This window comes from Podarcis vaucheri (genome assembly GCF_965113315.1).
Source record: "Podarcis vaucheri genome assembly, chromosome: 1".
Taxonomy (NCBI): Eukaryota; Metazoa; Chordata; class Lepidosauria; order Squamata; family Lacertidae; genus Podarcis; species Podarcis vaucheri.
In genome coordinates, this window is record NC_138759.1 from 8,050,510 (window position 1) to 8,076,332 (window position 25,823).

Consider the following 25,823-nt stretch of genomic DNA (forward strand, 5'->3'; position numbering starts at 1 on the left):
TTTTTTGAAGTTAGTCAAAAACTTCATTTGTTATCAGTTGTCATTTGTCTGAGGCTGTTGTCTCTGTAGGCCATAACTAGTACAGACTCTGTCAAATATGTTAATTTAGCTGACGGGGAAAATGTCCAGTAAATTAGGAATGTCGGTCCTCAACTCCCCATCACATTTATTTATTCAGAGTATTTGTACCTCTCTCTTCAGCCTAAAAGGCTTCCAGAGTAGCTTACGTGAAATCAAAACAAGGCGCCCCTAACCTTGGGCTTACATAAATACAAACAAACAAATCTATCATATTTATTTGATCACATCTGGTTTTGTCTTCTCTTACTTTGCCTTTGCATTGTCAGAGTGGTGACAGATTCACAGCCCCTCTGACCACCTTTACAGTGGTACCTCGGGTTACAGATGCTTCAGGTTACAGATGCTTCAGGTTACAGACTTTGCTAACCGAGAAATAGTACCTCGGGTTAAGAACTTTGCTTCAGGATGAGAACAGAAATTGTGCTTTGGTGGCGCAGCAGCAGCAGCTGGAGGTCTCGCTAAAGTGGTACCTCAGGTTAAGAACAGTTTCAGGTTAAGAACAGACCTCCAGAACGAATTAAGTTCTTAACCCGAGGTACCACTGTACTGTGGTTTATCCGAGGTAAGAGAGACTTCCTAGTATGAGGCAGCTATGTCCTTAGAAGACTTGAACATAAGAGCAGCACTCCCCCGTGGTTTCCAGCAACTCATATTCAGGAGCAATACTGTGAGGCAGAGCATAGCCATCATGAGTTTCTAGGTCCATGGGCAAACATTGTTAAGTTAAACTGCAGTTGTATTACCAGGCGTGCTGTGGCTTTTCAGTTGCTCCAAGTGGGTGTAGAATGGTTGAGTGATTCTGGAGGATTTCAGTGAAGATGGGACGGTGTTTGCTGTTTAGCTTAACGGATTATAACCTACATTACAATGGTATGTGTTGGTGGCATGTACAGACTCTGTAGTTCTCTTTAGTAGTCTGCTTATAGGAAGATTGTTTCCTTGGAGAGACAATGTCCCTGTGATTCTGGACAGATAGAAATAATAGAGCATGTGCCTCTCCAGTGCCTATATTATAAAGACATTCATACAGTGGTGCCCCGCAAAACGAATGCCTCGCAAGACAGAAAACTCACTAGACGAAAGAGTTTTCCGTTTTGGAGGTGCTTCGCAAAACGAATTTCCTATGGGCGGGCTTCGCAAGACGACAATGGCTTGCGAGTTCCTGCTGTTTTCCCCCCCTCCCCCCTCCTTCTTCTAAGCCGCTAAGCCGCTTATCTGCTGATCCGATCAGCAGATAAGCCGCTAAAAGCCACTAATAGCGCTAATCCGTCAATGGGCTTGCTTCGCAAGACGAAAAAACTGCTAGACGAAGAGAATCACAGAACGGATTCTTTTCGTCTTGTGAGGCACCACTGTATTATCCTCATCTCCCCACTACTCCATAAGTACCCAGGGCACACAGGACAATTCTATACCTCCCTGCTGCTTTCAGATACCAACCCTGCTACAACATACAGTGGTACCTCAGGTTAAGTACTTAATTCGTTCCGGAGGTCCGTTCTTAACCTGAAACTGTTCTTAACCTGAAGCACCACTTTAGCTAATGGGGCCTCCTGCTGCTGCCGCGCCACCGGAGCACGATTTCTGTTCTTATCCTGAAGCAAAGTTCTTAACCTGAAGCACTATTTCTGGGTTAGCGGAGTGTGTAACCTGAAGCGTATGTAACCTGAAGCGTATATAATCCGAGGTACCACTGTACAGTGGTGCCAGGTTCTGCACAGTAGCGTTCAAAATTCGTTGGTTGATGACCTGCGCCACAAACTAGATTTAATGAACACCCATATCAGAGTGCTTTGTAAATTGATAGTCATAGCCTTTTATATACTAACCTTTTGAGCTCTTCCGCACCCGTTTAATGCTCCTAACCCTTCTTTTAGCTTTTTTTAGATTATTATCGTCTTTTATATATACCTTCTCTTTTAATAATTTTAGCTTTCCAGTATGTTTTACAGATTTTAAATGATTGTACCCCACCCTACCTATGCTGCTCTATGACCGTAATAAAGGTTTGATTGATTGATCAGTGCTCTGCAAGTATGAGCGTTATAAGCAAGATAGTCAATCGAGATATAACCCAGTGAATTGACATTTCTTCTAGGTGTTGTAAGCAGGTATACCGGTAGACATTCAGAACTATTGTCAACTAAAAAAGATAGCGAGCCCTCAGAGTTACCTCCAGAGGTAAGCACAGTGGTATTCTGTTCTTCGGTCTACAGACGATATTTCATATGCTTGTTCCCATACGCCTTGCTTACCAAATATCAGAAGACTGTCCATTTGTATTTCTCTTTTGCATATTGCCTTTGTGTCTGTATTGCAACCACCACCCAAGATGAGTTTTATCAGCTTCACAGTATTGTAATTCTGAAGTTACTGCTGTCAAACTGAAATATGTTGAAAATGTTTCTGGGTGCTTTTAAGGACTTGTAATTTGTGATAGCTGAGACAAAATTGTTCTGCCTTTCTTTTTACTTCATTGTTTCCCTCTCCTTTTATAACCTTAGTGTTTCATTTTCTTAAACTTCTCTGCAAACCATGTTTAGAAGCTTTTAAAAACAGCAACAACTGAGCTGTTAAGATGTTCGCTGCCTGGCAATTGTACTGGAGGCTTTGCAGGTCAAATATTGTCGATTGCTGCTTTAAATGTACCTATTCAGCATATCTGCTATATATTCTATATATTTGGCACATAAGGAACAGTTATATAGTAATAAAACCAGACCTTAAAAATGAACAGACCTTAGGACCTTAAAAATGAACAGATTTATTGTGATTTAAGCAGATGGCATAATAAATTTCTGAGTTGTTAAGATGTCACAATGCTACCCTCTGGAATTAAATAACAGTGTGATTTTATTTGAGAAATATAAAATACATGAAAGCTTATTTTATATTATTCTCTTACCTTCTCGTCCCCCCCCCCCAAAGCAGGTTTATTCACACGACACTGGAGTACACATTCCTTCACAAGTAAAAGAGGATGGCAGCAAACAAAAAGGTAATGCAACTCACTCCTTTGCAAATGCGCTGTGAAACTAGCAATGGTGTTTATTACTAGGTAAATGTGCATAGGAGTGCAACTTTTGTTCCTGGTTTTATTTGTCCTTTGGGGACAATTTCCCCCATATTTCGGGGTATATTTTAAATACTGAAGATGAAAACGAGCATTTATCGAAGTAGTCAAGTACACAAAAGGTATACAATGGTAGCAGTGTTGGGGATGTGAATGAGGGAAAGGAAGAAGTCAACACTTCCGGGTTCTTTTGAGGCAACTTCTGGGTTCTTTCCATCTTTCCCTACTATAGAAGCTGGCAGAGAGGGAGGGCAGATATCAATGGGGGGGGGGCGGACAGCATAATGGACACCACAGTCGCTCAGGCACAATGTAAATTAAGTTTCATAATCGATCAATGCGGCAAAAATTCAATAGCTTCATGTGATATTTTTGTCCATAACTTTTAGGTGTGACTTGAGCTGTTAACAGTTAAAATCTTAGTGTTCTGATTGTGCTGCAATGTTGTGTGCCTAACAGTAGTTGTCCGGAATCTGCTTGAAAGCAGGGTTTCAGTTACAATGTTAGAGAAATTCCAGATTCAAAATAAAGCCTGGTCTCCATAAATTCTGGTATTACAATGATGATGGGAATTTTAAATCCCGCCCTTCCTCCCAAAGTTGCCCAGGGCAGCGTACAGCAAAATGTTATGTTCTGTGCGAGTTTGTGATAAGGTGACAAGTGAGCCCAAGATCTGATCTCCATCTTTGTAGAGATTCTGATGATAAGTGGTATCCGAACAGGCCTTTGTTTTCTTTTTGTAAGGTTGTGCTTTGTTTAGATTCTAATGAGTATAGTTTCTTCTGTTTTTTTGTTCCACATTAGCTGACATGTTTATTTCCCAGTATGATACTGGGCAGAAGGAGGCTGTAAGAGCTGTATTCAAGCAGAGGTAAGGAAGCAAATGTTGAATGCTTCTGTTTACTTGATTCCATCTATGAATTCCTTAATGGCTCAAAAGTGTTACTGCTGTCTGCTAATATGCTGGGGACACAGTGGGTAGAATCGCTGGAGAAAACTGGCAGCATTGAAAGCTTCTTATGTAGGGATCTTCTTATGTGCTGTACCACTGAGCTTTGTACGCAGGTGGTGGGAATTAACTTTCTGCCTAGAACCCTGGAGAGCTCCTGCCAGTTGCAGCAGCCCAGGGGCACATTTGGAAATACAGTCATACCTCGCGTTGCGTTAGGTGCATGTTGTGTCTTTTCATCTTGCGAACACGGCAAACCCAGAAGTGTATACTTCCGGCTTTCGCTGCATGTGCAGAAGTGTTCTGCACTCTTCGCACATGTGCAGAAGCGGTCTATCGCGCTCCGTGCTTGCGCAGAAGCGCCGCTCTAGTTGCGGACTTTTCGCACCCCGGAATGGATCGTGTCTGCAACTAGAGGTACCACTGTATTTTTTAAAAATGAAGTGGCCTCTCCAGGGTGCAAGCCTGGGCAGCGTGTCTGGAGGTCCTGAGCTGCCCTGATGACAAGACTCCCCTTCTCAGCCTCGCTGATGTGGTCCAAAGGAAAGGAAAGCAAGATGTTTGGTGCCAGCTTGGTTGCAGGAGCTGCCAGAAGGCAGTGTACAAGGCGTCACCCAACTGCCTTATGGGCTCCATTCTGTATTTGCACATGGTTTACTCCGGAGCCCTTTTTCTTCTCCCAAAGATGTCCTGCAAGGCAGCGGGTTACTGCATGAGCACTACAAAATACCCATTTTACTGAAGGCGAATTTGTGATATTAGGAACCATCCCACAAACAGAAGCCCAAACACAAAATAAAACACAGCCAAAAAGAGCAGGCAATCTACAGACTCAAAAATTTAAAAAAAGGCAGGGGTGTACTTTGAGGCTTCAAGAAGTAGACAGATTGTAGAGTTTGAGAGCACCCCAAGGGTCATCTAGTCCAACCCCTGCAATGCAGGAATCCCACCTAAGACGAACAAGTAGTATGTCCTGGTGTAAAACATCTTACTGGATGCCTCTTCATGTTCCAGGGTTGAAGTGACATTAGTTCACTGAAAATACTTTTAGAGGGGGGGGGGAATGGCTCTTACAAAAGAAAATAATAAAAACATCTTTTCCATGCCTGTTTTGTATATTTAGAATTCAGACTGTTCCTGTATTTAAAGAGGTGAAGGTCCAACTGCTGGATGATGTATGCTCTGACAAAAAGGACAGTACCAAGTCAACACAAAGCGAGATAGAGTCAGCTACAACCATTGCAGCTGCCACAGCAGCAGCTATAGCTTCTACAGCCCCACTTTTCAAAGTAAGTAACTGGCTTCATTATTTATTTGTTTAAAAAAATATTCCCTGCCTTTCCCCTCCATGAAACAACTTGCAAATATTTTAAAAAATGTAAACAAACCTTCGTAAGCTTCCTGTGAAAACTAAACTCTCCAAGATTTTTTTGTGGGGGTGTGTTGAAAGGTGCATGCATGTGTGTGTGCTGGAAATGGAATTTAGATCTTGTTTTCAGAAAACCTGAGTTCCGTTTTTAACCAACAGACCACTTAGAAATTGGTGGGTAGCCCTCCAATTCCTTGGACCAGACTCAGCCATGTTAAAGGGCAGCTTTTCTTGCAACGCAAGGACAACCATCTAGGCTTGGGGGAGAGAAGTTATGGCCTTCACAACTTTTGGCTTGCGTCTTTCCCTCCAGGTCCAGAGTGACTTGGAAGCAAAAGTGAGCTCTGTGTCCGAAATGCTTACCAAGTTGCAGGAGACAGACAAACAGCTGCAGCGTGTTGCAGACCAGCAAGCTATCTTGAAGGCCCAACAGCCTGAGGGGCCCCCTTGCCATCAGAGAGTCGGCGAACTTGAAAAGCAGATGAATCAGTTCATGGAACAGCGAATTCAGCATCTGGAAAATTTGCAGCAGCAGCAAATGAATATTCAGGTACTGGCATTATTATTATTATTTATTTTATTTGTAGCAGAGCCGGGCTCAGGGCGGCTAACATCATGAAACTTAAGACAGTATACAAAGAGCATAAGAACATAAAAACAGGCAATCAATTAGTTAAAATACATCTTGAAATTAGTTCAGAGCAAAATCTGGACAGATGGCGGTCCATGGGTAAAATTGAAAGTGGTTAATATTTTCCAGAGCCAACTGTTACCACTGGTCTTATGAAGGACCTGTGAGCGGGCTAGGAGGCCTCTTTAATGCTTGTTCTTATACAGACAGAAAGAAAAGAATCAGACTGAACCCTGTCCAAAGGCCTGGCGGAACAGCTCCGTCTTGCAGGCCCTGCGGAAAGATGTCAAATCCTGCAGGGCCCTAGTCTCTTGTGAGAGTGCGTTCCACCAGGCCAGGGCCACAGCCGAAAAGGCCCTGGCTTTGGTCGAGGCCAGTCTAATCTCTCTGGGGCCTGGGATCTTCAGGGTGTTAATATTTGCAGACCTTAAGGTCCTCCGTGGGGAATACCAGGAGAGGAGGTCCCATAGGTACGAGGGTCCTAGGCCATATAGGGCTTTAAAGGTTAAAACCAGCACCTTAAACCTGATCCTGTACTCCACCGGGAGCCAGTGCAGCTGGTATAGCACCGGATGAATGTGCTCCCCCGGCGAGGACCCCGTGACGAGTCTCGCCATAGCATTCTGCACCCGCTGGAGATTTGGGGTCAGTTTCAAGGGCAGCCCTGCATAGAGCTAGTTACAGTAGTCAAGCCTGGAGGTGGCCGTCGCATGGATCACCATGGCAAGGTCAAAATGTAGAACCCTGCTGTTTCATTTCATGAGAATATTCTGTACATCACCCGTGGCTACAATTTTTAAATGTAACTGCATTAAGGGAACTTGTTTTGGTTTACTGTGCCTTTATGTTGCTCACCTTATGCTGCTGTCGTTATAACCTATGAATATTAACAACCCATGGTTGGATCCCAAGGAAAGGTCAACTTAGCTGGTCCCACCCGATTCAGCAGGCTCTGGTGGGGAAAGGGGGAAGCAGCTTTTGCAAGCCCACCTCTGCATGCTCTTCTCAAGATTCAACCCACAAAAACACACAGAATGGCACCCTTAGGAGGAGATATACTGTTCCTGTATGTGCTCCATAGGGTTGGGGGAGGGTACCCCCGGAGCGGGTGGCGCTGTGGGTAAAACCTCAGCGCCTAGGACTTGCTGATCGTATGGTCGGCGGTTCGAATCCCCGCGATGGGGTGAGCTCCCATCGTTCGGTCCCAGCTCCTGCCCACCTAGCAGTTCCAAAGCACCCCTATGCGCAAGTAGACAAATAGGTACCGCTTTCTAGCGGGAAGGTAAACGGCGTTTCCGTGTGCAGCGCTGGTGCTGGCTCGCCAGATGCCGCTTAGTCACGCTGGCCACGTGACCCGGAAGTGTCTCCGGACAGCGCTGGCTCCCGGTCTCTTGAGCGAGATGAGCGCGCAACCCTAGAGTCGGACACAACTGGCCCGTACGGGCAGGGGTACCTTTACCTTTACCCCTGGAGCAGATATGGGGTAAGGAAGCAGAGGGGGAGAATGTTCCCTTACGCAAAGAGAAATCCTTGCACTGACAGAACCTTAGGCTTAGCAGTACATTGACTGCAACCCTTAATAAATAAGCTTCTTGACCTTCCTCCCAAAGGAGTCTGGGGTGCCAAGCAGCATAACAGGCCAACAGCACATTATAAATAAATAAATAAAACATTTGGAAATGGTCAAATTTCCACGCAACTAATATTCTCAAGATTGCCAGGAACGGTACTTTTCACCCATCAAATGGCGGGATGAACAGGGATGTTTAAAAATTCCTCTTGAACGTCAACGTGGTAAACAGAGGCACCTCACCAGGGAAGACATTCCGCAAATGGGGAACTGTTTCCAAGAAGACCCTTGAATAAAGGGAGGGAGGTCTTTGGAGTCTAGGGCTAAGCTGGAGGCCATGTGGGCAGCCCATAGAGGTGGGCAGAGCCCCTGAGCTACAGGCCAGTATTTATGATATTTTCTCTGCAACTGATACTGTCATTTTTGTGCACGGAAGTTCTTGACAAGCTATTCCTGTGTTTGAACTGAAACCTCTTTCTCCTAGTCCCGTTTGATTAGCTCTGCACTGAACTCGGGTGGCTTCCAAGATGTCAACACAGCAGCTTCCAAAAGAACGGCAACACGTGCCATGAAAGCAGGGAAGCCTCTTACTGACCCTATCTCTGCTCACCAGCATGGTTTTTTTCCTTCCAACGCCATACCTGTGCAAGGTGAGAGGGATTGGGTTGCTCTGATTTGTATAGAACTGCAAAGCAGCAAATGCTGATACTGTGCATCTCCTTTCAGTTAAAATTGTGTGTTTTCTAGCTCTTGTCGTCTTCAATTTAAGACTCCATAAAAAGTAGACCAGGCATAAGATTAAGATTGCTTCATGCTCCAAAGCAATAATGGCAAAACTAATTCTTGCCTTTAGTTCAGCTCAGTTAAGGCCACACCAAATCATGGTTAAAATTAATCATAGTTCAGAACCCAAACTATGATGTGAGCTTCCAGCCATGGAATGGCTAAACCATGATTGTCTCCTCTCATCTTCAGTCTTCTCAGATTCCTAAATTCACGTCATGGTGTAGCAGCCTGTGGTGGCAGAGCAATGGCCACAATCCTAACACCAAACCCACTTCAGATTGCGGTTTGTGGTTTGCCAGCAATCATAAATGATGGTGTCAGAGCTGCCCGAGGTCCCAGCTCACAAAGGACCAACGCTGGTTCGTTGTTATATACAAAAGTCTTTATTGAAGTTCAGTTTTCCTTTCACAGCCGCAGCGTGCAGCTCTACGTCTGAAACTCTAGACCGCCGAAGCTCCGTCTGAATCTCCTCCCCCCAGACACCAGTTTAAGACTCTAGCCTTGCTCCACCTCTTCCTCTGCTCTTTCCTCCTCTGGGTCCGCCTGTCAGCTGGGGTCTCACCCTTCCTAGACTCTTCTGACGCTGAGTCCCCTGAGTCTTCCCCCTGCCTCCGGCGGGCTTTAGGACCTGGTTCCCACTCCGGGTTTTCTGCTGTCCCCCGCGCCTGTACATTCGAACTTGGCGCGCGCGCCCAGCTGGCAACCTTCCTCCTGACCGTTACACTGCTCCTGTCACTGCTTCCCCCTTCGGGGAGGCCAGCTGGACCTGACCTCCCCTCCGTTCCCCCACTCTCCGATAGAGGCGTGGTCAGCCCTGACTCATCTCTCCCTGCTGGAGGAGACGCTGATCCTGACACCTGGGACTCTTCACCCCCCCCCCACTACGCTCTGGTGGGGAAGCTGGTCCTGATCTCCCGCTGCTGCTTTGGGAGTCCCCGCTGGCCCCTTGTTTCTGGTGTGTCCCCCCTGGGACCCCCTTGCCCTGACCATCGGCGCCTCCTTCTGGGAATCTTCTGATTCGCTGGAGAAGCTCATGGAATCTCTCGGGTCGCTGTCATACTCCCCTACGCTGCCCTCAGATCCTTCCCCTTCGCTCTCCATTTCCTCTCTCCCCTGTACCTCTGTTCCTGAGCCCCTGACAGACGGTTTTTCAGTTGAGACATCTGAATACTTATGCCTCCTTAACCAAGGGTTGCTGTGACTTCTGGATCAGAGTCCCTGTGTTGAAATGCATAGTAACGCATAGCAAAAAAGTAATGGAGAGGTTTGTGTAGCTGCAGCTACTGAATAGTAGCTGGGTTCTAGTACGAACAGAATAGTGAACTGTGAATATTCTGCCTGTGAATAGGTTACCGGTAAATGTCCCAGCTGTGGAAGACAGGAGAGACAAAAGGGCATAACTTCAGCAACCTCCTCTTTCTTCCATCTCCACTTCCCTCTGTTGATTACTACTGAAAGGTTTCTTAAATTGAAAGATCGCTTCTGAAACATGTTCAGGTTTGGGCAGATTTCCAGAAGTCCATAACTCTGGAGCAGTCACCAAGCACGTATTGTAGCTCATGACATGTGTTTTAAGTACTTATGAAACAGATGGGCATGACTATAATCTGGCACTTCCTTCCTTCCAGATATCCAGCTCTGTTTTGCAAAATGTGTGTTCTCTTTATATGACAAGTTGAGACTGTTCTATCTTGAGGAAGTTGTTTTAACCGCTGGCATAATTTGGGTGATTTGCTTTTCACTGCTCACTCTCTTTAATATGCCTTTTTTCTAATTGGGCAAACCTATCTCCCCACATTCAAGCATGTTCCCGGAAACATGAAAGCCGCGGTATTAGTTCGCAGAAGACACCAGCACCACGCAGATACGCTCCTGTGCCGGTATCTAAAGATACTAAAATCTCACAGAAACTGGCAAAGAGAGAACAACCGGTTGGAGAAAAAGAAAATGTGCAACAGTCAACTTGTGGAAGAACTTTGGGTGAGCTCTAGGAAGCTTCAAAGCTTCTCTTTCTCCTTGTTGATGTGGATCTGCCCACTTGCTGTTGTGTTCCCACAACCATGACTATTCTCACCTACATCAACAGTGCTCTGGTTGGCATTAGATGTATCGTTGTTTTTTATCAGCACCACTCGAGACTTCACAGTTTTCAAGCATTTCACACTCTTTGAATGTGTATTAGGCTTTTATACTAAGTAAGCTATAATATAAACTTGTCCATTACAGCTCAAAAAGAGTATCAAAAAAGAGTATCAGGTCAGGTTTAAGGTGTTGGTTTTGACCTTTAAAGCCCTTTGTGGCTTAGGGCCCTCGTATTTACGGGACCGCCTCTCCTGGTTTGCCCTGCAGAGGACCTTAAGGTCCATGAATAATCATAGTTTAGAGGTTCTGGGCCTTAAGGAAGTCAGATTATCCTCCACCAGGGCCAGGGCCTTCTCAGTGATGGCTCCGACCTGGTGGAATGCTCTGTCCCATGAGACCAGGGCCCTGCAGGATTTAACTTCCTTCCGCAGGGCCTGTAAGACAGAGCTATTCCGCCTGGCCTTTAATTTGAACTTAGCCTGATCTTTTATTCCCCTTTCTTCCCTCCCCTGCCCCTTTTTATGAAGATTCCACAGCTAATTTTCCCCTGGTCTCCTCGCTGGCCCAATTAGGACTAATTTAGCCAGCTAGCCCTGGTGATCATCTAATGTTTATTGGATGGATTTCCCCCCTAAATTGATTAAATTTGTTGTTAGCCGCCCTGAGCCCAGTTTTCTGAACAGGGAAGGGCGGGGTATAAATAAATTATTATTATTATTATTATTATTATTATTATTATTATTATTATTATTATTATTTTATTTACAATCCCATATGTGAATTTTACAATTCTCTAGTATTCATCATGTTGCTTCAGTATTTTACTAATGCTCAGACAAGTAACATTATTACAGCCAATTTGCTACACACTTATCGTTAAAAATCAGTGGGCAGCATAGAATCATAGAATCATAGAATCATAGAGTTGGAAGAGACCACAAGGGCCATCGAGTCCAACCCCCTGCCAAGCAGGAAACACCATCAGAGCACTCCTGACATATGGTTGTCAAGCCTCTGCTTAAAGACCTCCAAAGTAGGAGACTCCACCACACTCCTTGGCAGCAAATTCCACTGTCGAACAGCTCTTACTGTCAGGAAGTTCTTCCTAATGTTTAGGTGGAATCTTCTTTCTTGTAGTTTGGATCCATTGCTCCGTGTCCGCTTCTCTGGAGCAGCAGAAAACAACCTTTCTCCCTCCTCTATGTGACATCCTTTTATATATTTGAACATGGCTATCATATCACCCCTTAACCTCCTCTTCTCCAGGCTAAACATGCCCAGCTCCCTTAACCGTTCCTCATAAGGCATCGTTTCCAGGCCTTTGACCATTTTGGTTGCCCTCCTCTGGACACGTTCCAGTTTGTCAGTGTCCTTCTTGAATTGTGGTGCCCAGAACTGGACACAGTACTCCAGGTGAGGTCTGACCAGAGCAGAATACAGTGGCACTATTACTTCCCTTGATCTAGATGCTATACTCCTATTGATGCAGCCCAGAATTGCATTGGCTTTTTAAGCTGCCGCGTCACACTGTTGGCATATGATGTCTGCTCGCACATGTGCATAGATATAATTTATAAATGCCGTATTTTTTGCACCATAACACTCACTTTTTTCCTCCTAAAAAGTAAGGGGAAATGTCTGTGCGTGTTATGGAGGGAATGCCTACGGGTTGCATGCCTACGGACTTTCCTCCTCTAAAAACTATGTGCGTGTTATGGTCAGGTGCGTGTTATAGAGCGAAAAATACGGTACATAAATGCTATTCATTCTGGGAAGGAAACCAGGAATGTAACTATCCCATATATGTGTCTCTGTGCGGGCACACACACACATTTGAACGTGCGCGCGCACACTATACTCTGCCCTATTCAGCTATAATATAGCATGCTCTTTTTTCTCATCTAGGTGGAGGGAGACTTCTAGAGCACATCTTGAATTCTCAAGAAACCCCATTAAGCCAGAGTGCATCTTCTTGGAACGACCCCAGAAGTGACAATGTGATGCCGTGGTGTTTTGGAAGAGAGCAGTAAGCATCTCCCTTGTTAAAAAGCGAACAGCTTGTAGATTCTTGATATCCTAGAAACTAAATTTGACCTGCAGCGATAGCCTAATCTCAGTTCAAATAATGGAAATAATAGAAAATTAAGAGCTTTCCATTTTTGGTGATTTATATAACACTGCTCCCATAATTCCTAGCTGAACTCTGTACATGCTTGAGACGTGTGTTTCATGGAAGAGACTCTTTTCTTTAAAAGCCTTGTTTGCATAGGCATGCGGTTGAAAAGTACCCTTGCATACTGTGAGCTTAACTGTGCTCAACAGGGCAAACTGACCCTTGAACTTTGTCCACCTCTTTTGTACCTAGCCTGAACTACTGAATTAGAGTCAGGCAAGTGGAACCCGCAGGAAAAAGTGGCTGTTTATATTCCCTCCTAAAAGGAGCACTTGTATGATTTCCCCCACCATTTGATCTTAGCAGGGCATTTTTGTCCTCTTTCCACCCCCTTGCACCTCCTCCTATTTTCCTTTTCCAGGTGACCGCCAACAGTCCATGGCTGCTGAGCAGGCTCAGTCCTCATTCAACTGTTGAGAGGGCTGCCCTGCCCCCTTAGGGTTGTTGGGTTATTTAAAAGTACTTCTTCAAATCTTGGGGTAACCCCAAGCATGCTGATACTTCCACTTACTTCTCAGTGGCCCTTGTTTGGCTACAATCCACTCACCACCTGAGTTTCCCGTTACAAGATGTGATGCTGTGTCTGCATCCGTTAACCAGTGCATAAAAGCAAAACCTGGGGTAAACATTTGTTCTCAGTTCCCATCCAATGGTCAGGTGTTTTGCTTTATTTACGCCTCTTGGATAATGGCTATTTTATTGTCTTGTGTTTATTTTAAGTGATGGAGAAGTGTGAAATTCTCAAATTGGGCAAAACTTTTATCTTGTGAACCACCCTGAAATCTTATGATGAAGGGCTATATATAAGTAATAAATAAAATATAAGGGCTAAGTAGCAAATTGGGTAAAAAAAAAAAATAGTTTTTACCCACACCAGCTCGGCCAATATATGGCAGCTTTGGTGGCCAATAACATGGCTTTGCTTGAGCGTCTGTTTCCCTGCCTTTCTGGACCTTTTTGTTCTTTTAGGAATATGTGTCCCTCTCCAGAGTTGTGTAACTTGATTCATAAATGCCCACAATTTGGTTGGGATTTTCCCCGATTCTCAATAGTAGGTGGTGAAGACCAACTGCTGGTTCATTCAGCCTTGATTCAGCACTTGCCTGTAGTCTAGGCAGTCCCATAAGAAGAAATGCAGGAGTGCTGAGAACTCTGAAATAATTCTTCGTAGCAGATTGAACATTCAGCAGACTGAGCCTTTCCCTGCATCTAAAAGCACACTTCAAGATCTCAATCCGGTTGAGAGAACAGTTAAGAAAGCAGATGCTGTGCTTCACGATCTCGGGCAACTGAAACGGGACATGCATGACATCTTGCAGGTAAAGCAAAATATGACCAGGTTGCTGAAATAACTTGATTGATTATTGATTGATTGACTAGTTAATTTCTGTGCTGCTTAATATATTTTAAAATATCTCTATGCGGTGTACAAAAAACTGAAGCAACATCATCCATCTTAAATACTACCAAAAAATACACAGTCACATGTAAAAATTTTCCATTAATACAAAGTTACTAATATATATAAATCAATTCACTTTCCTTCTGACACTACCTCCCTCTCAGCTTCCGGGTTCTAACCCCGGGTCCAAACAAACTCTCAGCTCACCCACAAAATTCCCACAATGAGAAGAGATCCTGCAAACAGCGGATATTGTCCTAGTCTCTCATTCTAGACTTGCTTGTTCTGGGCAGTCCCAAGATGCATGGTTCTTCGTCCGGCTGCCCACCCCTGTGTCCCATTCAGCTGCCCTCTCTACACCCAGTTCCAGGTGCAGCAGGTTTGCAGTTTCCCAGGGGGTCCAAAGGATGGGAAGAGGGCCCTTTTCCACTCACAGCTCTTTCTTCACCCTCTGTCTAGCTGCTTAACAACAGCTTAACAACTTCATACTGTAGTGGGAGAAGTTGAAATACTTGCAAGCAGGAACCTGAAATTTGAACTTGCAGAGGTGGTTTCTGCAAATGAAAATGCAGCAGCCAAGAAATCCAGTTTTCAGACTCTTCTCAGCTGTAAGCAGAATAAACCATGCAAATGGCATACAATGGCTGTAATTCAGTGAGCGCCTTACGACTCCTGATGCATGTTGGCTTAAAAGCAGTCTTTGTTACTTGGGGTTTAGGGGAGAGGGCTTGCCTTCTGGAGGAAAGTGGAGGTTTCACTGCACATACAGGGTAGTGTTGAATTTGGGCCGGGGGCACCTGGTGTCAGCTCACCTGGTCCTGAATAGGATAACTGTGCCCCTGAAGGACCAGGTGCGCAGCCTGGGAGTCATTTTGGACTCAAAGCTGTCCATGGAGGCACAGGTCAATTCTGTATCCAGGGCAGATGTCTACCAACTCCATCTGGTACGCAGGCTGAGACCCTACCTGCCCACGGACTGTCTCGCCAGAGTGGTGCATGCTCTGGTTATCTCCCGCTTGGACTACTGCAATGCGCTTTATGTGCGGCTACCTTTGAAGGTGACTCGGAAACTACAACTAATCCAGAATGCGGCAGCTAGACTGGTGACTGGGGGCAGCCGCCGAGACCACATAACACTGGTCTTGAAAGACCTAGATTGGCTCCCAGTACGTTTCCAAGCACAATTCAAAGTGCTGGTGTTGACCTTTAAAGCCCTAAACGGCCTCGGCCCTGTAGACCTGAAGGAGCGTCTCCACCCCCATCGTTCTGCCCGGACGCTGAGGTCCAGCGCCGAGGGCCTTCTGGCGGTTCCCTCATTGCGAGAAGCGAAGCTACAGGGAACCAGGCAGAGGGCCTTCTCGGTAGTGGCGCCTGCCCTGTGGAACGCCCTCCCATCAGATGTCAAAGCGATAAATAACTATCTGACATTTAGAAGACATCTTAAGGCAGCCCTGTTCAGGGAAGTTTTTAATCTGTGATATTTTACTGTATTTTTGGTTTCTATGGAAGCCGCCCAGAGTGGCTGGGGAAACCCAGCCAGATGGGCGGGGTACAAATAATAAATTATTATTATATTATTATTATTCTAGCCTATGTAGTTCCTTGGAGCCATTACAGCACTGTTGTGAGGGAGCAATGTGGAATAGCCTGAGTGCACTCCTGCCCCGAGCTCCTTTTGCATTGTTAATTATTAAATGCTGGATCCACATTTTATTGCAGTACAATAGGCTTTCGTAACTGTTCAGCTGTCCTGTCGAGTTGAACTTCGGTAGGCATGGAGGGTAACCTAAAGGACGGAATCAAGAGGAGAACATTTTCTCTCTCCCAACACATGATAAAATTAGGCCTTCTAGCATGATGAATAAGGGCGTTACTTGAGGGTCACAGAGGTGGTGGTGATGTTTTGGCCTGCAGTAGGAAGACACAAGTGTGTATTAGAACTCCATACAGATAGCCTTGGTGAGATTTTAACTGAGAGTTCTAGCATACTTTCTTTCCAGACAAGTTGCTGCGCTCGTCTCTTGCAGCAAAAACAGCTTACTCCATCATCACGTCAAGCATCTGACAAAGTGGGCTTGAGTCTGTACAAACTCATGTCATAATAAATCTGTTAGCCTTTAAGATGCCTCATGATTCTGGTATATTGTACTTTATATCTGTGTAGGGAACTTTATCTTAAGTGTAACAGATTCTTTCTCCCCACTTGCCTTACAGGATGCAAAGGAGTGGAAGTCGGACATGAATAGTATTATGAAGGTTCTGCGTCAATTTGTTTGTTTTTAAATTATGGAGACAGTGCCTTGGAGCAATAAAATACCCTAAAATCAAATACCTCTAATCCAGTTTACGGCAACCTGCTGGTCCCCAGAGGTTTTGGTCTACATACAACACTGGGGCTGATGAAGGTTGTAGTGCATAATTTCTGGAGGGTTGGCAAAAGGCTCCTTTAAACATTCCAGTGCAGGACGTGTGAGCAATGAAATCACTAAAAACCATAGCACCCAGCTGCCTACCTTGATTCTGCCATAACCTTAAAGGTGGGGTTTTAAAAGCAGGGCTGGACCATGTACAACTAGAAAGGCAGACCTGATGCTTGCATCTGCCAGGCGTTCATTGCCACGTAGTTCATTCCGTTTTTGAAGCCATCAGCACTCCTGGTCTGTGGCTCCATCTGGCTTCATGCACTAGCGGCAAGCTAGCTGGTCGCCAGACTGCAACAGCCTGGGTGCACCTTCAGTAAAACTACAGGCATTTAAATGTTCCTGTTCTGTAGTTTGTATAGGGCCTGGCAGCAATGCAGTGCTATGAAGCTCCCACCACCCCTATTGAAACTTGTGTACCTGTTCCCTATACCATGAGAACTAAGATTCTCCAAAAGGGCTTGGAAGCTGGGGGTGGTGTGGGTGGGTTCTCCTACCGCAAATGGCGTTTGCCTGTTGCAGACACGTATTGCATGGCCGAGTAGTTTTATTTACTTGTGAAGATTGCCTTGGGAGTCAAAGGGCCACACTTTCTCCTTTTAATTTGTAGGCAACCTCGCACTGCAGAGACATCACCCGACAGAAGGATCGCCTGCCTCCACATCAGTCTGTCTGTTCGCTGTGGCCATCGTCATCGGAGGTGCTTCTACAGGTTCCCACAACTGTGGTGGGTGGTGATTGGGGTGCCCTGTCTGCGGAATGCTTTCCTGGTACCCACAAGAGCTGTCTCCCTGGCACCAGGCAAAGACCTCGTCTCCCCAGATTTCTGACCCTGGGCTGAAGGCTTTTTGTGCTGCTTCTAAATTTCTGCCATGTTGTCTTTATAGTGGGTGTTTATTATATTTCATGCTTACAATTATTTTAGTAACCTTATTTAGCCTAGCCAACCCTCACAGGGTGATTATGTGGATAAAATGGAAACGGTGGAGAGCCATGTGCGCCAGCCTGATCTCCTTGGAGGAAGAGTGGAAAGGGATGGGAAGGAAAGGGAAGGAAAGGAAAGAAAGGGGTGGTTCCTATTTGGGACTTCCACCATCATGGCTGTGTGATCAGGAATGCACAAGATTGCAGAAGACGGGTGTGCACAGTGAGCTTCATACAATGAAAATTTGTGGCTGTTTTCCAGGATGTTTGAATCGGCAATAAATGAAAAAGTAAATTGTTATTATTATTACTATTTTATTTCATTTCTATACCGCTTTATATTTTTAAGAAAAATCTCAAAGCGGTTCACAGTATATTAAACGTCAATAAAACAATGCAGAATCAAACATTCCTGAAAAAAGTCAAATATAAAGTACACAGTCAAAGCAACACAATTAACAGGAAACCAAAATACAATTTCAAAGATTTCAAAATAAAACATTACAAAGGAGGTTAATTACAGAATACATATTTAACACAAACAAAGTTAACAAAAACAAAATCTTAAACATTTCAAACAACAATATTGCTAAGTGAAGCCAAATATGAAATGCACATTTAAAACAGCATACTTGGGTAAAGGTAAAGGTACCCTTGCCCGTACGGGCCAGTCGTGTCCAACTCTAGGGTTGCGTGCTCATCTCGCTCAAGAGGCTGTGAGCCGGCGCCGTCCAAAGACATTTCCGGGTCACGTGGCCAGCGTGACGAAGCTGCAGCTGGCGAGCCAGCACCAGCGCAGCACACGGAAATGCCGTTACCTTCCCCCTATTTATCTACTTGCACTTAGGGGTGCTTTCGAACTGCTAGGTGGGCAGGAGCTGGGACCGAAAGACGGGAGCTCACCCCGCCGCGGGGATTTGAACCACCGACCTTACGATCAGCACGTCCTAGGCACTGAGGTTTTACCCACAGCGCCACCCGCGTCCCTATAAACAGCATACTTACCAAGAGAATAAAATATTGTAAGTGTGACATGGCTGTTTGGCAGGCACAAAAAGATGGGGCAAAAGAATCCAATAATTGGGATTTGTTGTCAGGCATAGCGATGTCCCTCCAGTCTCCCCAAAATAATACCCAAGGCTTTGTTTTGGTTTTAACTGAAGTTGACAATACTGGTGTCAAACGGAGGGCAGTTGCTTCCATTAAGCACTGCTGACCTTATCAGGGTATCTGGCTGATCAGCATTGAGGACAGTCCTGAATATTTGAAGCTCTGATCCCATTTTGTTTGGATTGTAGCAAAAATACCCTGTTGCCCCAAGCCTTCCAGAACTCCAGGAGCTTTCGAAGTCAGCCATTCTTCAGTCCACCATGGCTTCCAAATCCATACTGAGGGATGCCGAAAAGATCCTGAGAGCAGTCCGCAAGAACAAGAAGCTCCTTGAAGAAAACCTGGAAGCCATTATCCGTGCCAAGGATGGGAATGCTCTGCACGCCTTCATTGATGAGTTGACAGCAGACAGGTAGAGCTCTGCGGCAGTTGTTTTCAATCCTGTGTTGATGTACCTAAATGCCAGCAGCAAATACTGTGTTAGGCAAGCTTGGTGGTTTCAAAGTTTTTAGTTTTGTTCACTAGATGCAAGTAAAAAAAACAAAAACCCATTCTAAATTAGATCACTTCCTTCTCTCATCTAGAGATGTCCTAGAAGAGATACGAATCAGAAAGTCTGTAGATGAGTGGATTAAGACAATCAGCATGGAAATCCAGGTATGGCTTTTAAGAACCACCTATTGATACTTAAGTCTTCATTTTTTAAAAAGCTATATTGAAAGCTATATTGAAAAGCTATATTCAAAGGCCTGGAAACGATGCCTTATGAGGAACGGCTAAGGGAGCTGGGCATGTTTAGCCTGGAGAAGAGGAGGCTAAGGGGTGATATGATAGCCATGTTCAAATATATAAAAGGATGTCACATAGAGGAGGGAGAAAGGTTGTTTTCTGCTGCTCCAGAGAAGCGGACACGGAGCAATGGAGCCAAACTACAAGAAAGAAGATTCCACCTAAACATTAGGAAGAACTTCCTGACAGTGAGAGCTGTTCGACAGTGGAATTTGCTGCCCAGGAGTGTGGTGGAGTCTCCTACTTTGGAGGTCTTTAAGCAGAGGCTTGACAGCCAAATGTCAGGAGTGCTCTGATGGTGTTTCCTGCTTGGCAGGGGGTTGGACTCGATGGCCCTTGTGGTCTCTTCCAACTATGATTCTATGAAGGGGAAATTATACAAAAGAGAAAGTGCATGTCATTACAAAATAGAAGGCCAGATAGTTGAAAGAGCCCATTAGTGATTTTGGTCGAAAGCCGCTCCCTTGTTGTCCTCTAACCTTACCAGCTGCTTTTACATTTTGCCTTTAGGATGAAATGGCAAGGAATGATGTCCTCGAGGCACAACGGGCTGTCAAGACGATGAAAGCCAGCAGAGAAACACATGCAAAATCTCAGTACCCCGCGGGAATCCCAACTAAAAGGCATTTGCCTGCAGCAAAGCCCGCTCCAGTGCTAGCAGATAAGGTGAGACTGCAGAGTTTGGGAACAGTCAGGGATTCTTAGCTCTGCCCAGCAACCTCCATGGACCGAGGTTTGGACCAACCATAGTATAAATGCTAGAAATTATGCTCTCCTCTCTCTCTCTAAAAAATAAATAAATAGTATATTTTCCCTGCCGTAGCTCAGGGCAACCAATTTCAGGGACCTTGGGTTGTGGAACACATTCTCCAGGTCTGGATTCTCATATAGCCGAGTTTTTCTTTTTTGGTTATGCATTTGGATACCTCTTAAGTTGTTGTAACCAAATTTGCATGGTGGTTCCTTTTTGGATCAAGGTGGCAGGCTGAACCTTTTGAACCTGCACTGATTTTAATCACCGATTTCAGAAATGCGCTGGGGTTTTTTGTTTGTTTTCTTTTAATTCCCAGGCAACGCCAAGTACAAAGCCACTGGTGGTGTAAGCTACCCTGAGAGCTTTGTTGAAGATCTAGGTGTAAATCCCTATAAACAAATGCGGCGTCGCTTGTATCATTTGCTGGTGCCCTTTTGCTCAAGCACCATGTCTGCCAATGGTGCTGCACAAATAAATAGCAGTACAGTGGTACCTCGGGTTACATACGCTTCAGGTTACAAATGCTTCAGGTTACAGACTCAGCTAACCCAGGTTAAGAACTTTGCTTCAGGATGAGAACAGAAATCGTGCTCCGGCGGCGCGGCAGCAGCAGGAGGCCCCATTAGCTAAAGTGGTGCTTCAGGTTAAGAACAGTTTCAGGTTAAGTACGGACCTCCGGAACGAATTAAATACTTAACCCGAGGTGCCACTGTAATTGTATCCTATATTTGCACCCCACCTTTTTCCGAAATGCTTGGAATAGTTAATCCTGTTTTATTCTAGCAACAACACTGAGAGGTGGTTAGGTTGAGAGAGTAAGTTGACCAAGGCCATCCCATCAGGTATTTCAGGCCAAATCTCTGCCATCCAGATCCAACTCTCTCTCTCTCTCTCTCTCTCTCTCTCTCTCTCTGCGCCAGCATGTTGCCTTTTTTATTAAAAAGTTTCAGAGTCATTTTCTGGTTTTTTGCAGGGGCCTCCGAGAAGATGGACGGGAGCACGAAATGAAGATTATCTCTCTCAGATATACGGCCGGCCGATTTACCAGGGTCACAGGAGCACACTTAAGAAATCCCCGTACCTGAGGTTCAACTCGCCTTCTCCCAAATCAAAGCCTCCAAGACCTAAACTGATAGAGAGTGTTAAGGGTAGGTAAAACGCCTTCTCCACCAGCACCTTAAAAACCAATGTTTCAAACGGTCTGCCTTCATTTCCTGTTTAAACGTTCTTTCTCCTTGATCTTGTAAGAAGTCTTTGTGGCAGTTTCACTGGCATTGCTTGGCGTAAGTGGCAGGTTGGTGGGGCTCATTAGCGTGGGCCCTGCTATCCATTTTGAGGATGTTTATGGGATTGAGAGACTCTGTTGAGAAATCCATTCTCCCAGAGTTTCAGAAGAGCAAGCTTCCTTTGGCTCCATGAAAGGGCAGCTCCACTTAGGCAGGTCATGGCACTGAACCAGTTCCTAACATGTAGGGTCTGAGCCCAGGGGCCAGTGGTGCTTGTGCCCTTTGCATGCTCCCCCACCCCCAACAGCTGGATGAATGGGAAGCTAACCGCCCTCCATGCTTTAAGCTCAGATGCAAAGTAAATCACAGTGTGACAACCAGAGAAATTACATTTTTAGACCTCTGAAGCTTGCTCTAAAGCAGAGGTTTCCAAACTTATTTGCCCTAGCACCTCCTTTTCAGAAAAAAACAATTACCGTATTTTTCTCTCTATAACACACAGATTGTTTCTCCTCTAAAGGAAGGGGCAATGTCTGTGCATGTTATTGAGCGAATGTGTTGTCCCTGGAGCCGACTGGCGCGAGTGGAGGCAAAAATCAAATCGCACGTCTCGGAGAAGGGAAACCTGAAAAAAGGAAGCTGCTGCTTTCCTGCATTAATAATAATAATAATAATAATAATAATAATAATAATAATAATAATAATAAATTTTATTTATATCCCGCCCTCCCCAGCCGAAGCCGGGCTCAGGGCGGCTAACAACACTAAAATAGTGCAACATTATAAAAACATCATAAGAATTAATTAAAATCAAAATTGATGGCAACCATAAACTAAAGTATTTTGCCTCAGGGTCTTACTGCCCACCCTCCTCTGTTTCGTTGCTGTGTTTGCTCAAACGGAACAAAGAGCAGGGAAAGTCCCTCCCTTCCAGGCAAGCAGAGGGGAAAGCAGAGCGTCTTTCCTTCTAATTCCTCTCCGTGCTCCGGTGCTGCTGCTGCTGCGTCTAGGGACTCGCAGGCAGCCGGAAAACATGCAGGTGGGAGAGAGAGAGAGGGAGGGAGCGCTGGGTGGGTGGGGGAAAACTTTTGCCTTCCTTTCCTCCCTAACCCGTTAAACCCCTCTCCTGCATTCTTAGCCAGCTGCTTCTCTGCACACCCCTCTCGTGCTCCTTGTCCCTTCTGTGTTTTTCCTTCCCTCCCCACTTAAAATGTGGTTACAAAGCATGGATCCACATGGATCCTCAGGATCTTTGCAGTGGGTCACCCCAAATTCACCATCAGAGCACATAGCATGTCCATGGCTACAGCCTGCCCCCCAAAAACCACGCACCCATTGTTGCCTGGGGCTGCAATGGTGCAAAAACGTGGTTACAAAGCTTGGATCTACATGGATCCTCAGGATCTTTGCATTGGGTCACCCCAAATTCACCATCAGATCACATGTCTGTGGCCACAGCATGAAGCACAAAAATGATACATCCACTGTTTCATTCAGAATCCCCCCCCCCTTGTTTTCCTCCTCTAAAAACAATGTGCGTGTTATGGTCAGGTGCGTATTATAGAGCGAAAAATACGGTACTCGGCACCTCCCTGGAAATCTACATCCAGTGTGGTGTAGTGGTTAAGAGCGGTAGTCTCGTAATCTGGGGAACCGGGTTCGCGTCTCCACTCCTCCACATGCAGCTGCTGGGTGACCTTGGGCTAGTCACACTTCTCCGAAGTCTCTCAGCCCCACTCACCTCACAGAGTATTTGTGTTGTGGGGGAGGAAGGGAAAGGAGAATGTTAGTTGCTTTGAGACTCCTTAAAAGGAGTGAAAGGCGGGATATCAAATCCAAACTCTTCTTCTTTAAGCGAACAAACAGAAAGATGCTGTCAGGGGATGATTAGCTGCTTGTGCTTAAAATTGTGCCCCTTCAGAGTTTGTGCGGCCCCACAAACCTCTGTGTGTGACAGAGCTCCTCAGACATGTCTGCTCTAGTCACTAGTAGAGTCTGACAGTGGCTGCCTGCGGAAGCGCTTCCAGCAAAGAAGTTCCTTAACGGAAACGCGTCTCCTGGACTCACGACGTGGCAGCTTCCGGCGAAGCATGGGTCTCCCTGCAGTTGCTTCTGACACCTCCCCGCTATTTTCGCTGGAAGTGTCTCTCACCCCTTTCTCTCCCCTGCTGTTTCCTGCCTGGGCTGCTGCGTCTCTCTCAGCATTACTGAGATCCTCCTCCAGAGACCCCTCGCTCCCCCTCCTTGTCCCTGCTTTAGCTGCTGACTCTCTCCCAGTCTCTGGGAGCCCTACCACCTCCCTTTCCTCTGATGTCAGTTCCCTGACATCCACCTCCCCTCCAGGGCCCCCTTCTCCCCCGCCCCTACTCTCTCCTCTGGGCGGTGAGGAGCTGAAACCCCGAAAAGAATCCTCTTCATCTTCAGACGTCTCGAACATTTCCCTCCATCGGTCTTCGTTCCGACTCGCTGAATCCTCCTCCACCTCGGAATCAGAGAACCCCTCCAACTCTTCTTCTTCGTCGGTGGTGGCGAAGTATTCCCTCCGGAACCTCGCCACTGGCTGGGGTTTACGAGGGAATCTCTGATGAAAAGTTTCAATCAAAACCTCGTCATCTACATCCTCTGCCCTGACCCAGGTGTTTTCCGACTCCGGCTCCCCTTCCCACATTACCAAATACTCTACTTGCTCTCCCTTCCACCTGGAATCGAGAATCTCCGCTACATGGTAGCTGTGTTCTTTTTCCTCCATAGCTGGTCCCCTATTGACCCTCCCCTCTCTGTCCCCTATATACGGTGACAGCAACGACCTGTGGAACACTGGGTGCAACTTCATGTGGTTCGGTAACCGGAGTCTGAAAGCCACTGGGTTGACCTGTTGCGTGACTTCAAATGGGCCCAGCCTTTTGGGTCTTAACTTCTTACAACCTCCTTTGAATGGTAACCCTTGGGTGGACAGCCACACCTGGTCCCCCACCCTAATGCTTTCCCCTTCCCTTCTGGTTTTGTCTGCCTGCCTCTTATATTCCTCCTTCGCCCTGTTTAAATTAAGTTGGAGCTGGCGATGGATCGCTTCCATTTCTTCAACGAACTGTTCTGCGGCTGGAACGCTCCAGTTCTCCCCTTCCCCCCCTGGGAAGGCTCGGGGATGACACCCGTGATTAGCCAAAAAAGGGCTCATCCCCGTGGACACGTTCTCTGCATTGTTGTAGGCAAATTCTGCCAACGCCAGCTTCTCCACCCAATCATTCTCTCTGTCATTCACATAACACCTCAAATATTGCTGGAGGACACCATTAGCTCTTTCCGCCTGCCCGTTGGTTTCTGGATGACGGGCAGTTGAGAAATTCACCTCTACATGCAATAAGCTCATGAGCTTCCTCCAGAACCTGGAAGTAAATTGTTTCCCTCGGTCAGAAACCACCCTCAAGGGGGCGCCATGCAGCCTAAACACATTTTCCACAAACAATTTAGCGGTTTCTTCCGCTGTGACCGCATGTGAGCAGGCTATAAAGTGGGCCATCTTGGTTAACAGGTCTACCACAACCATGATGGCTGTTTTCCCTTTGGACCTGGGCAGATCAGTCATGAAATCTATTGCCACTGCCTCCCATGGCCTTTCCGGCGTGGGTAGTGGTTCTAATAAACCTGCCGGTGCCCGCCTCTCCCCCTTGGCTCGTTGGCATCGGTCACACCCTCTCACATATTCCCGCACATCTTCCCTGACCTTGGGCCACCAGAATTCCCTGGTAACCAGCCACATGGTTTTGTGTTGCCCAAAATGCCCTGCTGTGGGGCTATCGTGCAGTTGCTTGAGTACCTTTTCCCTCAATTCCCCTTCAGGTATGTATAACGCTCCCTTGTAGTACAACGCCCCATCTCTCTCCTCAAAACCCCCGGGTTTGTCTCCCTCCCTCCTGAGACCCCTGAGTTTGTCCTGGGCGTATTCATCCTGCACCGTTCCCTCTAGCAGTTCCCTTTGCCCCACCAATGCCGCCCCACACACCCAGCGGTCCTCGGGAATGACATGGGTCTCTTCGGGTGCACCCTCTCCCTCCAAATATTCAGGTTTGCGTGAGAGAGCGTCCGCCCTAACGTTCTCCGGGCCTGGTACGTAACAAATCTCAAAGTTAAATTTGGAGAACTCCTGGGCCCATCTCAACTGCCGTTGGTTGAGCACTCGCGCAGTTCTCCAATACTCTAGATTCTTATGGTCCGTGCACACTTGCACCTTCTGTTGTGCACCAATTAGCAGGTGCCTCCATCTCCGGAAGGCCTCATGAATCGCAAGAAGTTCCCGGTCGTACACCGTGTAGTTCCTCTCAGATTTGTTCAGCTTTCGCGAAAAGAAGGCACACGGTCGCCACTCTGACCCCTCCTTCCCCGGCTGCAGAAGAAGCACCGCCCCTATGGCTCTGTCAGAAGCGTCTGTTTCGACCCTCAGCTTTTTTTGTAAATCCACATGTAGAAGTTGTTCATCAGAGGCG

At 46.2% G+C, this 25,823-nt stretch overlaps 1 protein-coding gene across 5 annotated transcripts in view; it reads left to right on the forward strand.

Annotated features, from left to right (window-relative positions):
* The window catches only part of KIAA0586, an 83,329-nt gene that overhangs the window by 2,788 nt on the left and 54,718 nt on the right, over positions 1-25,823 (forward strand). Inside the window, exons 3-17 of one of the 5 annotated variants that reach the window (XM_082216561.1) lie at positions 2,180-2,262; positions 3,010-3,079; positions 3,959-4,025; positions 5,227-5,392; positions 5,786-6,022; positions 8,158-8,323; positions 10,263-10,439; positions 12,447-12,567; positions 13,886-14,033; positions 16,331-16,372; positions 17,147-17,263; positions 18,759-18,982; positions 19,155-19,227; positions 19,870-20,025; positions 21,087-21,261. In XM_082216561.1, the coding sequence (XP_082072687.1) occupies positions 2,180-2,262; positions 3,010-3,079; positions 3,959-4,025; positions 5,227-5,392; positions 5,786-6,022; positions 8,158-8,323; positions 10,263-10,439; positions 12,447-12,567; positions 13,886-14,033; positions 16,331-16,372; positions 17,147-17,263; positions 18,759-18,982; positions 19,155-19,227; positions 19,870-20,025; positions 21,087-21,261 (2,022 nt within the window). The remainder of the gene's footprint in view (positions 1-2,179; positions 2,263-3,009; positions 3,080-3,958; positions 4,026-5,226; positions 5,393-5,785; positions 6,023-8,157; positions 8,324-10,262; positions 10,440-12,446; positions 12,568-13,885; positions 14,034-16,330; positions 16,373-17,146; positions 17,264-18,758; positions 18,983-19,154; positions 19,228-19,869; positions 20,026-21,086; positions 21,262-25,823) is intronic. The other 4 variants (XM_082216563.1, XM_082216564.1, XM_082216565.1 and 1 more) reach the window with 4 other exon arrangements.